Here is a 16,469-nt window from a genome sequence, read left to right as displayed (position 1 = left end):
TTTTTGTTGACCTTTGTCCATGGAAGGTCCCTGCAAAATTTCATTGAAATTGGTTCAGGGGTTTTGGAGAAGAAGATTTTTGAAATTTTAGTCAATTTGACCCTTTTTGGCCCCGCCCCTCAGGCCCCTGGGGGCTTAGGACTAAACCGGCAACTCTTTTTGTTGACCTTTGTCCATGGAAGGTCCCTGCAAAATTTCATTGAAATTGGTTCGGGGTTTTGGAGAAGAAGTCGAAAATGTAAATTGTTTCGCAATAGGTCACTTGAGACTTTGTCTCAGGTGACCTAAAAATTGAGAAATATCCCTCCAGTACTTCTTGAGAAATACCGATAACAAACTTTCACTATCAAAATCCAAGATGGCTGCCTGTCGGCCATGTTGTTTATCCGATCAGTCTCGAAAGTTGCCCTGCACAGCTAAGGACAAAGGGGAACCTACATATAAAATTTGAGAAAGATCCCTTTGGTACTTCTTGAGAAATACCGATAACAAGAATTGTTTAAGGACGGACGACGGACGACGGACGACGGACCACGGACGCAGGGTGATTTGAATAGCCCAAATTATGTATTTACTGTAATTGATTCGTTTCATTATAACATTGCTAAATTACCGTAAGAGAAAGAGTAGAGGAAAAAGACAATTACATGTATGTGGGTATGTTTACGGAGAGTTCGGGTGAAGTCGGTTGGCTTGGCGTGCGAGTGAACGAATGGGTGTCAAATTAAAGTAGTTGATTGTTTTCCTCTTGTCCCGCAATGTTACATTGTAAACATGTCGGGTCAGGTATAAGATTACGACAATTATGAAATGTGTGACCCTGACCCTAACTCTAAATAAATAAAACAAAATACGATAAACTTGACATACACGTTTTTACAATTTAATGTCATTCGATTTCTAAATTCCGTTTGTTGATTTTATATCATCGGCTCAAATATACACTTGATTCGGTGAGGCTTAGGCAATGTAACTATAGACTTTTATCAATAAAATTGATACCAACACAGATTTCCAGCGGCCATTTAATGAACTGCCAATACTACAATTTAATATCCTTTTCCATGACACACCCATTTAAATGGCATGAATTAATTGCTAACCTTTTATTACAGTTTCGAATAGATTACCCTGAATAATTTTGTCTTTATTAGGAAACAGTTACCACAATACCCGTTTATTTGTAAAACGAGCCTTTTGGATGATTTTAACATCGTATATTCATCAATCAAATTGGTCCAGGTTTGTCCAGAAACGTCGATAGTTCAAGTAGTATATTTTTCTTGATGTTTTGTTTTCCTTTGTTTTCTTTTCTTATTCTCATCCTGGTGTTGCTTTTCGCGTTGTGTTTATATTTGGACGCTTAATTACGGACTCTGTTATAATTTAGAGGTGATATTTACAATGTAAATTGTTGTCTTATTTAAGCATCAAAATGCTTTCAGATACGGTTCATAGGCAATATGAATGCTAACTGAGTCAAAGGAAGAGTGCATGAACCGTATTAGCGTTAGCGATTCATGTTGCATTTTCCTGTCATGTAGTGGTCATTTATAATGCATATGAACGCAGTTTAATTCTAAATTTTCTTGTCTTTCTGTTCATTAAAAAAGTTAAAACGACATTAAAAAGATAAAAAAAATCATCCAGGTTCACTTGAATGTCCGACTGATGGAACCGGCGAAATCACGTGAATTTTCCCATCGCTGCAGTTTCAAGTATAGTCCGGCACTAAAACAAACATAAAACGATTTTCTATCAGTTCTTACTGTTACATTCATTAAATAATATTCAAAACATCACAATATTGATGCAAAGCATGTTTTAGCCAATGTTGTTATGGTCCTATAACACACATTGCTATTGATAACAAACTTAATAAAGCCCGGTAGGCTATGTATGTTCCATTCGCCCTCCCCTATATCATAATATCAGTTTATTCGTCCACCGCTATTTACATGTATCAGTCAATTCTCTTCCCTTTATACATATATCAGTCCATTAGTCTTCCCTATATACATATATCAGTCCATTAGTCTTCCCTATATACATATATCAGTCCATTCGTCTTCCCTATATACATATATTAGTCCATTAGTCTTCCCTATATACATATATCAGTCTTTTAGTCTTCCCTATATACATATATCAGTCCATTCGTCTTCCCTATATACATATATCAGTCCATTAGTCTTCCCTATATACATATGTCAGTCCATTAGTCTTCCCTGTATACATATATCAGTCCATTAGTCTTCCCTATATACATATATCAGTCCATTAGTCTTTCCTATATACATATATCAGTCCATTAGTCTCCCCTATATAGATATATCAGTCCATTAGTCTTCCCTATATACATATATCAGTCCATTCGTTCCTCAATATATGTATGTTTTTGTTCTTTCGTTCTCCTCTTTATTGATATATCGGTACATCTAAACATATTAATGTGAAATAAATTAATTTGCCCTGACCATTACAAGGAGAAATAATACCTATGATTTTGTTTTGCTTTATTGATATATCGGTACGTCCTTCCCTATGATTTCAGTCCGTTCGTCACTCATACTATACATGTTTTGTGTCCATTTGTTCTATATTCATAGAATTCATTCATCTTCGTATTTCTCCATTTATCAGTCTATCCTTCTTCCGAAGCACTCGTTTGTCCATGCACCTATCTATTCATTACACGTCCCTCTCATCTATTTTTAATTCTGTCCTCTTATTTTCGCATTCATCCAGAAATCCACAGTTTTTTTTATTCTAATAGATCTCTCATTCGTTCCTCTGCCCCTCTGTCCTGTTTTCACTTGTCCATCTAATCTCCCGATCTTTTCTCCCATATATTCATTGTTATCGTTATTACAACCGATCCGTGAAATTGCCATAAAATAACAACAAAGAATATATAATGGACATATCACGATCAATTCACTATGTATACAAATCGATACAAACAATTAACTGAACCCTCCCTTTTTAAAAACCGAATAACATTTTATGGAAAATGGCGAGTGAAAAATGCAAGCAAATCTAAACGCTAGCGTTGAAAGGAAATTGACAACGGCAGTCGATTTCACAATAAGTACGGCACATAACGGACGATATTTGATATGACATCAACGCACAAAGGGGTATAAAAGTTGACTGTGTCTGTATTTAATATTTTGACGGGGATTGATAGGAAACTATCTGCATTCTATTGGAGATATCAACTGAACCCTTTGTTGATAAAAAAAACTCTAGTGTTGATATGAAAAATCATTTCAGATATCCCAATTGTTGCCTCCTTGGGTAAATATGTGACCAATTATGAATTGATATGGAATGGTATGGCTAGGCAGGCAGGGGTATTTCAAAAGCACATTAGCTAATTGATATTTACTTCAAAGCATTGAGTATTAAGGATCTATATGTATCCGAGTTAAATAGGTGTGAAATAAAAATGTTCATAGAAAATATGAATGCATATCCTTTCAGAAAGTCATGAATGTAACCTAATTGATAGAATATTAATTAAAGCAGTCCTGTTGAGTCACGTATTTGAACGTGCTAATCAACACGTAGTAGACACTCTAGTCTAACACACGCACTGCAATTATACACAGAACTCCCTGTTTACAATCATGTAACTTCTACCAACAAAATATAAAGCATAAACTGCTCAATTATTATGTTTGTCAGATTGTTACATTTTTGTTTACCGGTAATGGGTTTATTTCCAATTGTAGTAGCTAGGGGAGACGAAGGGCAATGGGTGATGTTGAAGTGGTTGGGGGAAGTGATGAACATTATTTCAGATTGAAGGTGTTAAGTGAAGTGATAGTCATTGTTTATATTGTAGTGTTTCAGGAAGTGATTGGCATAATTTTATGTTGCAGTGGTTCATTAAGTGATGGGCACTATTTCACGTCTACATGTAAGTGGTAACAAGGCAGCGATTGTCATTATATAGCAATGTAATGTATGGGAGATTTGATGTTCATCATTTCACATGTAAGTGATTAAACGAAATCATAGATATTGTTTATTCTATTTCACATTAAATCGTTTAGAAAAGTGACATGTATTTATGACGGTATTATTTCTGGTTGGGGTGGAGGAAGCGATGAGTATTGTTTTAGACTGTAGTGTTGATGAATATACAAATGGTTCAAAAAAATGATGGGCATTATATCGCATTGTAGTAAAGAGAAATGATAGGCATTCATTCATATTTAAGTGCTTAAGTTAAGGCGATGTGCATGTCTTCCTAATGTAGTGGTAAAAGGAAGTGACAGAAGTTATTTTTCATTGGTTGATATATTTATTACTTGACGGCTTGAATACTTTGATGATGCAGGTTATCTACCGTGTTCATGGATTGTGTATTTTGTTAGTATTAATTAATACTTAAGTAAGGATAAGCTTATAATCATTGATTTGTAATGCTATTTCCCGCTCTTTTGAAGTATCCTCGGCTCATATTTTATAGCTCCATTTTTAAGTGTTATTGTAAAGCTATGTATATGTAGCTATCGTTAACACTATTATAGCTATTTGTCATTCGTGATATTTGAGATCATGCAACTGGAGAGTGATCGCACAATGGCATGACGTATCACACTTAATGTGTTATTTCTTTAGAACAAAGATAAAATCTTGATCGTCGTAAGCAGTAATGTAACAGTACATACTCTTCTGATATAAGCATACATTGTTGTAAGTATTGCGATCCAATGCACACGTAATTACTTGTTGTGAACATATACGTGCCTAATTGAGAAACTGTACTATCAAAATAGTAACATATTTCTTACATTATCAATTTTGTCCTTATGCCTTTAAAGATTGTTTATTCCAAATATCATGCTCCCATAATTATGTATAGTAAATATTTCAACCACAATCAACCTGTGCTACAGTGTAAATATGTACATTACAAGTTAAGGTGGTGAAAGCAATGTCAACTTTTTGTCAATCGGAAATCGTTTTTCATTCACCTTGCATATTTGCTGTACTTGTTCACCTCATAAGGCCTGCAAAGATAATACTGTTTGTAGATGTTTTCACTGAGCCTGGTTGCTACAATTTACATGTGAGCCACTCTCCAATCACCTCTATTCTCTGTACTTTGTACCCACCTAGTTTATATGTAGTGTCATCGCTTTGAGATCAAAATGGAGAAAGTCATTCTTATCAATGTGTTTGTAACTGTATGCCTATTTTCGGGTAAGTGATATTGTTTATAAACTGAAAAAGTACCTAATATACTTGATATGAAAATGCAGTATTTTAATATTCTAAACGATAAATAATGATTATATGTCTCATTTAAAGACAAATTGAATGCTTGTTTTATATATTTTGTTTAAGGGTGTGTCAATAACCGTGAATGTACCCCTTTCTTGGACTGTTAATATTATCATACTACATCCTGTTCCGTTACATCGACTGACAGACTTCTATTTCTGTGTGTTAATATCGTGCATATATGTGGATATGCGCTAATTCATTAATACAATATCTCAATAAATCTTGATTGCTGTCACTTTGATAATATTTGTTATTTGGTCTTGTTTCGGTTTCTCCTATTTGAGACACCCATGTTATATCAATTTTCCTGTTGATATTGAGTTTCTAGTCACGATGTTTCAGATTATACATTGTATCATTCATGTATCAGTTAGTGCACTATTCTAAACTCATCTGAAAGATGCAATTACATGTATAGTTTTAATTGGAAGAAAAAGATTCACAAATAAATAATTCATAACATTGTTTGTTTCATTTGACTACAAAATAGTTCATGGCAAAGTTGATTAAACACATACAAGACCATAGGAAAGCCACAAGTTGATTAAGCAGATATTTTCTAGTTAACATTAACGTGAACAAATGTTACCTAAAATAGGACTTTAATTGGCCTTATTGCAAAATCATTGTACTATGCTCGCATCAAGGCGAATTTGTGCATTTTAGAGACTGTTTTATGAATAATCAAGAGGCAAGTAAATTGTATATTACTTGCTGACAGACAAAAGATATGTCGAATAGTTGATATATAATGTTACATGATCGAAATAAGGTATACATGTACACTTTTAAATATGATTCCTGTGGGTTTATTTTAAGGAACATATCTACAAATCACACATACGTATACTGTATAGTCTGTTTTGCTGGTGATAAAGTTTAATTGTCTGTACCGTAGTTGTATACAATGCACGTATAGATAAGCCCAAACTGGCAGGGTAATATATATTTTCTAACGGTTATAAAATATCTCTCATAATATTGTAATATGGTATACTGTATGTGAAGCTTACAAAAATCATTATTGATTGATTGATCGTAATTAACGAATATTTATTAATGTACGGATGTCATACCGATATATGTTTTTTTCCATATCAAAATTTAAAGCAGGATGATATTAACATTACAAGGATATAAGCGGAACGTATTCCTCAGATACACTTTCGAGAATCGATGATTTTTTTCTCACAAAATTATACAAAGTTACATCATAACACTACGAAATTCTTATCATGTTTGTTAAAACTCGCTCTATAAATAGATCGCTGTACAAATGATTGGCTGCATACTGACGGATCTATTCTTTAAACCACTTATTCAGCACAGTTGCTAACAGAATAAAACTTCGCTTTTGATTTCATTACAAATATAACGAGAATGATACTAAACTTAGATCAATTATTTTCCAGATTTAAACGCACGCCCGGCCAAGCCTAATTGTCCGCCAGACAAACCGACAGTATATTGCTTTGTTAATCCGTGCGACGAATCTTCGTGTGCAGTTAAAGGATCATCCTGTCGGTGAGTATCACGTCATTGTCATACACAACTCCAACGCCTGAGGTGGAGTATAAATTGGTCCGGGGTGGATGTTGGTGTATCTGTGCTGAAGCATTCAAGTGAGGTGGCAATACAAATGATGCCGTTAGAAGCACGGTCCAACTACAAACAGATATGTTTGGAATGTACCCCGATAGAATCCTCACACAGGATGTATTTGACATGTACCCCGATATAATCCCCACACATGATGTATTTGATATGTATCCCGGTAGAGGCCCCACACAGGATATATTTGACATGTACCCTGATAGAAGTTTCACACAGGATATATTTGACATGTACCCTGATAGAAGTTTCACACAGGATGTCTTTGACATGTTCCCCGATAGAAGCCCCACACATGACCATGCTATCGTAGCTATAATAATGAATAAATAAGTTTGTTTTTGTACATGATATTTTTTTATTTTTTTGTTTTTTAACTTCATCAATCTCAGGTCTAATTCGTGTGGGGGCTGTCATGCCATTTGGTCCGACCCTAGTGGTACACATCTTGACGACGTCCAGTGTACAACGACTCCAAACACAACTCCGACTACCACTCCGAAACCATCTACGACCACACGAACGACTCCAACCACAACTCCGAAACCATCTACGACCATCGAAGAACTCCAAAACCAACTACGACTACCACTCTATGAACAACTGTGACTACCACTCCAAACTCAACATCGACCAACGAACGACTCCAAAAACAACTCCGACTGCCAATCCAAACTACCACCACGACTACCAGTCCGAAAACAACTGTAACTAAGGCTCCAAAACCAACTACGTCAAGCACTAAAAAAACAACTGCGACTATCATTTCGAAACAACTCCAACCTACTTTTCCAAAATACTTGCAACATCAACCCCAACCGGAACTCACACGTTGCAAATTTCCTCTGCGACAACTATAAGTCAAACAAGTTCCGTTCTAGATCCAGTTATTGTATACAACAGGGATGCGACTTTTTCTGGAGAAGATATAGTTGTTGTGATGCCAGTGCTTTCTTTAAGCAAAGCACATGGGTTCGCGATTGGCTTGATCAGTTCAACTTTGACTGGAGCTTGTATATTCACATATTCCATGTTTCACGAAATAACAATATGACTCATCCCCGTGTTGTTGGCGTAAAACTGACCTGTTTGTCATTCAATAAAAGTAAAATATCATATAACAAACTTCTAAAATTCCCATCAGAACATCTACGCAGCAACGAAGATGTCGTTGTTTGTCAGTGTTCTGGATTGTCAATAAAATGGAATTCAATGTTAGATGATGTTGAATGACTGCTCTCGTATTTGATATGGAACCCAAAGAAGACATTTTTATTCAAACATCAAACAACCAACACAGCATAATAAAAAGTATACTTCCAACGAACCGATAACGCGAAAAGTCAAAAGTAATAGAAACGTTATTCCGTCTTTGCGTATTGCAGAGTTATCTTCTCTTGGGAGCAGGTATTGATTGTTACGTAAATACGCAAAGACGGAACACTCGTACGTTGATTAAGGTCATAGGAGTGTATTGATAAACGGAAATAGGAAGTGCATCCCTAGTTGAAAATCCAATGTAGGGAGACAGTATCACAATTTCCGCATATTCTGATGTTTAATATTAAACTGATAAATATTGCATGTTTATTATTGACAGAACAGTGTGTTCTCTCAATATTAAAGTATTTCAAATCAATCTAGGCATTAATTCAGTTGTGTTTTATCAATGAGTCACATGTGTCCATTTTTCTGTACTTCAGGAACCCGGCTACCTATTTCACTACTGTGAAGTTTTTCAAGAAAAATAACTCTTTACATGCATTTACTATATGTACATTGTTTTATTATAAAATGTCAATTTTTAAACGTTTATAGATAATTAATTTTACACAATTTCAGCATTTATGAAATTGATATACATGAATGCAATACTATTCTATGTCAGTATCATTTTTATTGACATTATTTTGCCTGAAATTGTGTCTTTCATTTTTTGTTCAAAACTCACTCCTTTTTACATAAATTTTCATTTCAAATCCTTTAAATTCTGACAACCTGTATTTTTTTTGTGGCAGAAAATTTTCTTTACTTCAACGCAATATAACTACAAAATTGGAAGAAATTCTACTGAGAAATGGTGACACAATCCTATTACCTTAAGTACTCCTAAACAATACAGTTTTATAGAAAAGTATGAAGTGAATCTTTCCTGTATCGCAGTCTTTGTTCATTATATGCATACTTTGTAAAATAATTATAACAACAGTCACATGCAAATATCGATCGAACCATAAGTGACTCAGCCACGCACTGCGGTAAGTATTTATTAAATATGTCAGGGACGACACGTGCTCCTCTATGTTTATGGTACTTGTTATATCGCCGCGATGTATAAACGTACTCATTACGTCCTCACCTCGTGTACCATGTGAGGCAAATTCTTGTTTTAATATGTGCTCTGCTCCGCTTAACACTTAGATATTTACAATGGACTATACAGCATTTTGACTTCCCTTTATCAACACTACAAATATATGGACCCCATAAAAAAGTTAGAACTTCTTTTAAAATTTTGATTTACCGTTTATACAATAGTAAATGCATATTTACAGTATGTCAGAACACTAATTGTTTGTCAGGCGGGCCGCCAACAATGAAATAAGTATCCAACACTGTATGTTTATTAGTTTTATGTAATCCTATTTATAACACCGGGATCACAAGACACCAAGGATGAGAAAAAAACAGAAGACAGTCCAAGTTTTTGTTATGATTTAGCAGGTTAGTGACAGTACAGTCCAAGTATTGTTATGATTTAGCAGGTTAGTGGCAGTACAGTCCAAGTTTTTGTTATGATTTAGCAGGTTAGTGGCAGTACACTCCAAGTTTTTGTTATGATTTAGCAGGTTAGTGGCAGTATTTTCAATATCTCCATAAGCAGACAAAGCTTTGAATTTTCCAAAGTTAGAATAACAGAAGAATTAAGCTCCGAATCTCCTAAATCTAGAATGCCAGGCGATACTCCCATTGTAAGGACAACCTCCGCAATTTTCGGTATCAGTCCTCCCTCACAAATTATACAGTAGGAGACAGCAAGCCAAGTCTTTATGTACTATTCCTTATACTTATGATGAGACTGATCAACTTCAAATTATACCAACAAGACGAGATTATAGATTCTGGTTACCACACCTCAAAATAATGAAAAGATCGACATCTCAATACAGCAGGAGATCATACAGATTGTATCAATTAAGTTATATAAAAAGAACGTATGCTTGCAAACAAAACCATCTTAAGTGATGACATTCAGCTCACTCTTGTAGCGAACATCTCCCCTTGCTTTTGAGCCCCTCTATATTCAGCATTGAATGTTAAATTATGTAGATCGAGCATACTCAAGTATGGACAATGACGAATCATGGAGTTCAATGGTAAGAGAATGGTACAACATCAGTGTTATATCGAAGTTATGTATGTATTTACAGCTTATCGTGTTGACTGTTCGTCACTTAAACATTAAGCTCAGCAATCCGAACTCTAACTTCGAAAACCAAGATCTCCATTAGTACTCTCGATACACATTTTTCTTCTTTACATTCTAGGAAAATTCCATGACAAAATTGAAATCCTTCAACCTTCGATTTTGTCTTTACATAGTCCAGGGGTGCAGAGAACGTAATTAAGCCTACACAACTACCTTGCAAAGTATGGTGTATGTAAGAAACAGATCCAAACAGATTCTTGATTGAATTTTATTGATCTCATATCGGTAGCGCAGATATTGTTTTGTTTTTGATTATAGATTTAGAGTAATATTTAAAATAAATCAAATTGTAGTTCTAGTAAAAGTATACGTACTATAATTTATAATGTTATGTGGACTATTTTAGTAACAAACTGTAATATTAGTAGAGGTATAAAACTGCATATTGCATTGTTATACATCTCGATACCGACTCGTTTATAATGTAACGTGATAAATACTAGTTTGTACGGACTATATGCTACATTGGAATACTAGAGGCGTTGTACGGACTACATGTCACATGATAAATACTAGTTTGTATGGACTACATGTCACATGATAAATACTAGTTTGTACGGACTACATGTCACATGATAAATACTAGTTTGTACGGACTATATGTCACATGATAAATACATGTACTACTTTTTACGGACCATATGTCAAATGATAACTACTAGTTTGTACGGACTATATGTCACATGATAAATACATGTACTAGTTTGTACAGACTACATGTCACATGATAAATACTAGTTTGTGCGGACTATATGTCACATGATAAATATATGTACTAGTTTGTACGGACTACATGTCACATGATAAATACATGTACTAGTTTGTACGGACTACATACCACGTGATCAATACTAGTTTGTACGGACTCTATGTCACATGATCAAGACTAGTTTGTACGGACTACATGTCACATGATAAAGACTAGTTTGTACGGACTTTATGTCACATGATAAAGACTAGTTTGTACGGACTTTATGTCACATGATAAAGACTAGTTTGTACGGACTACATGTCACATGATAAAGACTAGTTTGTACGGACTTTATGTCACATGATAAAGACTAGTTTGTACGGACTTTATGTCACATGATAAAGACTAGTTTGTACGGACTTTATGTCACATGATAAAGACTAGTTTGTACGGACTTTATGTCACATGATAAAGACTAGTTTGTACGGACTTTATGTCACATGATAAAGACTAGTTTGTACGGACTTTATGTCACATGATAAAGACTAGTTTGTACGGACTTTATGTCACATGATAAAGACTAGTTTGTACGGACTTTATGTCACATGATAAAGACTAGTTGGTACGAACTTTATGTCACATGATAAATAATAGTTTGTATGGACTACATGTCACATGATAAATACTAGATTATACGGACCATATGTCACATAATAAATATTTGTTTATACGGACCATGTCATATAATAAATATTAGATTATACGGACCACATGTCACATAATAAATATCAGATTATACGGACCATATGTCACATAATAAATCTTAGTTTATACGGACCATGTCACATAATAAATATTAGATTATACGGACCACATGTCACATAATAAATATTAGATTATACGGACCATATGGCACATAATAAATATTAGTTTATACGGACCATATGTCACATAATAAATATTAGATTATATGGACCACATGTCACATAATAAATATTAGATTATACGGACCATATGTCACAAAATAAATCTTAGTTTATACGGACCATGCGTCACATAATAAATATTAGATTATACGGACCATATGGCACATAATAAATATTAGTTTATACGGACCATATGGCACATAATAAATATTAGTTTATACGGACCATATGTCACATAATAAATATTAGTTTATACGGACCATATGTCACATAATAAATCTTAGTTTCTACGGACCATGTCACATGATAGATATTAGATTATACGGACCATATGGCACATAATAAATATTAGTTTATACGGACCATATGTCACATAATAAATATTAGTTTATAGGGACCATATGTCACATAATAAATATTAGTTTATACGGACCATATGTCACATAACAAATATTAGTTTATACGGACCATACGTCACATAATAAATCTTAGTTTCTACGGACCATGTCACATGATAGATATTAGATTATACGGACCATATGTTACATAATAAATATAAGTTTATACGGACCATATGTCACATAATAAATATAAGTTTATACGGACCATATGTCACATAAAAAATCTTAGTTTCTACGGACCATGTCGCATGATAGATATTAGATTATACGGACCATATTGCACATAATAAATATTAGTTTATACGTACCATATGTCTCATATTAAATATTAGATTATACGGACCATATGTCCCATAATAAATATTAGTTTATACGGACCATATGGCACATAATAAATGATAGTTTATACGGACCATATGTCACATAACAAATATCAGTTTATACGGACCATACGTCACATAATAAATCTTAGTTTCTACGGGCCATGTCACATGATAGATATTAGATTATACGGACCATATTGCACATAATAAATATTAGTTTATACGTACCATATGTCTCATATTAAATATTAGATTATACGGACCATATGTCCCATAATAAATATTAGTTTATACGGACCATATGGCACATAATAAATGATAGTTTATACGGACCATATGTCACATAATTGATATTAGATTATACGGACCATATGTTACATAATAAATATAAGTTTATACGGACCATATGTCACATAATTGATATTAGATTATACGGACCATATGGCACATAATAAATGATAGTTTATACGGACCATATGTCACATAAAAAATCTTAGTTTATACGGACCATATGTCACATAATAAATATAAGTTTATACGGACCATATGTCACATAATTAATATTAGATTATACGGACCATATGTCACATAATAAATATTAGTTTATACTGACCATATGTCACATAATTAATATAAGATTATACGGACCATATGTCACATAATAAATATTAGTTTATACGGACAATATGTCACATATCTAATATTAGATTATACGAACCATATGTCACATAATAAATATTAGATTATACGGACCATATGTCACATAATAAATATTAGATTATACGGACCATACGTCACTTAATAAATATTAGTTTATACGGACCATATGTCACATAATAAATCTTTGTTTATACTGACCATATGTCACATAATAAATATTAGCTTATACGGACCATATGTCACTTAAGTAATATTAGTTTATACGGACTATATGTATTGTAAAACCTGTATATTACGGGTTACATGGCCCGATGTAATACACTGTATTCGCATTATATGTCATGGTATTGTAATTCTAGCTGATACGGAAAATACGTCACATTGATATACTAGCTACCAGCTTACATGGACTTATTAAATACCAGTAGAGATATTGGGACTACGTATTACAAGTAGAAGCATGGAAGACTGGGAATTATATTTCTAATACTAGAAAAGGTATACAAACAACAAATGGTTGAAATAATTTTAATTTCAATATATCCATATAATGTCACAATTTTAATGCATAGCAATTACACTGTACATCGTAAGCTTCTAAACATGATTGATAATAAGTACGGGAATCGCCTCAACAGGTCAGTGAGTATAAGTAAATTACTGTTTACTGCCCTTTTAAAATTAGTACAACAAGAGTGTCATGAAAATAATGCTTAAAATATAATCTTCCCTGAGAAAACAAAAAGTACAGCCCTAACCATAAGAAATTGAAGAGTATCGTATTTAATCTTGGAAAAACGAAAAACAAATTGCATCAAACATCGTTTAATCAATGTTTAAAAGGTTTACTTGACAACTCAATCATTACCGTCAAGTACATATATACATTTCTACCATAACGTGCAGTTCTTCCATCACTCCCAACCCATCTAATAGACAACGGTGGAGGTGATAAACATGCTTGCTTTATAACAAATGCACTAAAAGCAATATAGACGTTAAATTCTAACGTCGCGATTCACAGAGCATTTCATATCCAGATCAATTACAGAACTATATTCGAAATATTTTTTTTATTACTGATATCACCGAAAACGCCTGTAAATGTGAACTCTTTGAACAGCAAGTACAAAATAAATACTGAATACCTAGTATGTAATGATAAGTTATCAGGGTCCAAAATCATGAGTATTAAGCAAACCATATTCTAACGATAGTATCAATAATAAAAGAATAATATTAAAAATGATATAAATGAGTTTTAACAGAAGTTACAAAGTACACGCAGATAAAGTGCTAACGGAATAATGGTATGTTAATCTTAGTTAAGAATAGATGACCCCGACAATCGAGATTTAACAAAATATCATGAAAATACATTTTTAAAACATTGACATGTATATTCCCGACATCCATGGACGTTCTTTATAAGCATAGTTCATGCTACGCGGCAGAATACATATGTCAATGTCTTTAATGGGTACAAGTGCAATTGCCCTTTACCGGAGAAACTACGTTTACATCCAACTCATTACGACTTTTGGCTTTAGAGTTCTTAAGAAGACGTTCCTTGAAGAAAAACGTTGAAGACGTTGTGTACGGATTAAGTAAAGCTGATGTGAGTACAACACAGGTTAATCACACTAGGTGCAGCTGATGTGAGTACAGCACAGGTTCATCACACTAGGTGCAGCTGATGTGAGTACAGCACAGGTTCATCACACTAGGTGATCATGATTAGAAGTCAGGTATTTCACTCAAAGTGATCCGAGAAACCATCACATTGTCCCTTTAAATAATCAGTGAATCAATATACTTATACACACATCCTATAATAAAATGGAATGGAAACCCAAGGCTAAGCACAGAGCTGTCCTCATAGTGTTCTGAAATTTTATACAAAAGAAAATACCTTGTAAATTATGATCCAATCCGTATCTATGATTAAGTCATGCAATTAAATATACTATGGTCAGAGACATGTAAAGCCAGTATATACGTCTCTGACTATGGTATATTATAGTACTAGTCAATGAAACGGAATGGAAACGAGACAAGTAGAGGTTTCGGAAACAGTTAACAGCCAAACTTAACGACAACACTGTACCTTATCACTTTCTGTTGGAGGATAAATGTACATGTTGTCTTTGCTTTAGTGTTGCACCTTACGATTTTTCGCCTTTTGAAAAGGATTCCCAGCTATGTCTGAATAATAAAAGTAAATTGACATCTTAACCATTATTTTTCCTTTTATTACGCACTCATTTTAATTGTTCATCAACTAAGTAAATAAAGGGTTATGAAGAAATATTTATAACGTTATGAGTTTTTTGAGGACTGGTCAAGTGTAGAGGATCCGACCAATGTGATTGCGAGAAATTTCCATGCATATAATAATACATATTAGTTCACCAATCCTTTCTTGTGGTAATACAAATGTGAAATTTCAACCATCAAATTTGCCTGCATAATATGGTGGTCCAAAACCAAACCGCTTAAATAACGCGCTTTCCATACATATAATTCCTGTTTATTATTTACTCTTGAAGGTAGACAATGTTATAATACTGGTTCACCATCACTCGGGCAGGTGTCCTATATGGGTATATAATGTGACTATCCAGATAATTATTGCCTTTCAATACACACTCAACAGTTTCTGTAACTATATCATACATAGATAAATAACTTCTCAGCCTATGTATGCATAATCACAAAGAGATATAGACCAGGAATGCTCTATTTTCAGCCAGGTTCATATCCGAGGTAAAAGACAAAATAAATGCTTCTTTGATAGTTATAATATAATAATTAGAGGTTCTTATATACCGCTTTATCAGAACCTAGTTCGTAGGTCGTCTCAAAGCGGTTCACAAACTATTATCTGTGGTGCAACCAGCCAACATCTTTTTCAACTCCCCTGGGAGCATAAAGTCGGTGCTGCCATTCCGGCGCTCACAGCTAGCATTCAATAAGTCTAGCACTACCTAACCACGTACTCATTTAAAGCTGAGTAGACTGGACCAAGCGGAGTAAAGTATCTTGCTCAAAGTTACAACACAGTGC

General features: G+C 33.9%; 1 protein-coding gene across 1 annotated transcript; it reads left to right on the top strand.

Moving 5' to 3' along the window:
* Window positions 1-5,109: 5,109 nt before the first annotated feature.
* On the top strand, window positions 5,110-8,346 carry LOC110463229 (G8 domain-containing protein DDB_G0286311-like). The gene is made up of 3 exons (XM_021517658.1): window positions 5,110-5,217; window positions 6,714-6,825; window positions 7,305-8,346. Exons 1-3 carry the CDS (start codon window positions 5,166-5,168, stop codon window positions 7,519-7,521), a joined length of 381 nt encoding a protein of 126 aa, XP_021373333.1. The 5' UTR covers window positions 5,110-5,165; the 3' UTR covers window positions 7,522-8,346.
* The last annotated feature ends 8,123 nt before the right edge of the window (window positions 8,347-16,469 follow it).

This window comes from Mizuhopecten yessoensis, unplaced genomic scaffold (genome assembly GCF_002113885.1).
Source record: "Mizuhopecten yessoensis strain PY_sf001 unplaced genomic scaffold, ASM211388v2 scaffold10879, whole genome shotgun sequence".
NCBI lineage: Eukaryota > Metazoa > Mollusca > Bivalvia > Pectinida > Pectinidae > Mizuhopecten > Mizuhopecten yessoensis.
Note: the sequence above shows the minus strand (reverse complement) of the source record. Positions and strands in the feature narration are given on the sequence as shown.

What these genes read in the sequence shown, in the direction of transcription:
- LOC110463229 (XM_021517658.1), top strand. Translation starts at nt 5,166, where the DNA reads ATGGAGAAAGTCATTCTTATCAATGTGTTTGTAACTGTATGCCTATTT. An exon ending in AACTGTATGCCTATTTTCGG is followed by an intron (nt 5,218 to 6,713) that starts GTAAGTGATATT and finishes ATTATTTTCCAG; the next exon opens with ATTTAAACGCACGCCCGGCC. An exon ending in GTTAAAGGATCATCCTGTCG is followed by an intron (nt 6,826 to 7,304) that starts GTGAGTATCACG and finishes CATCAATCTCAG; the next exon opens with GTCTAATTCGTGTGGGGGCT.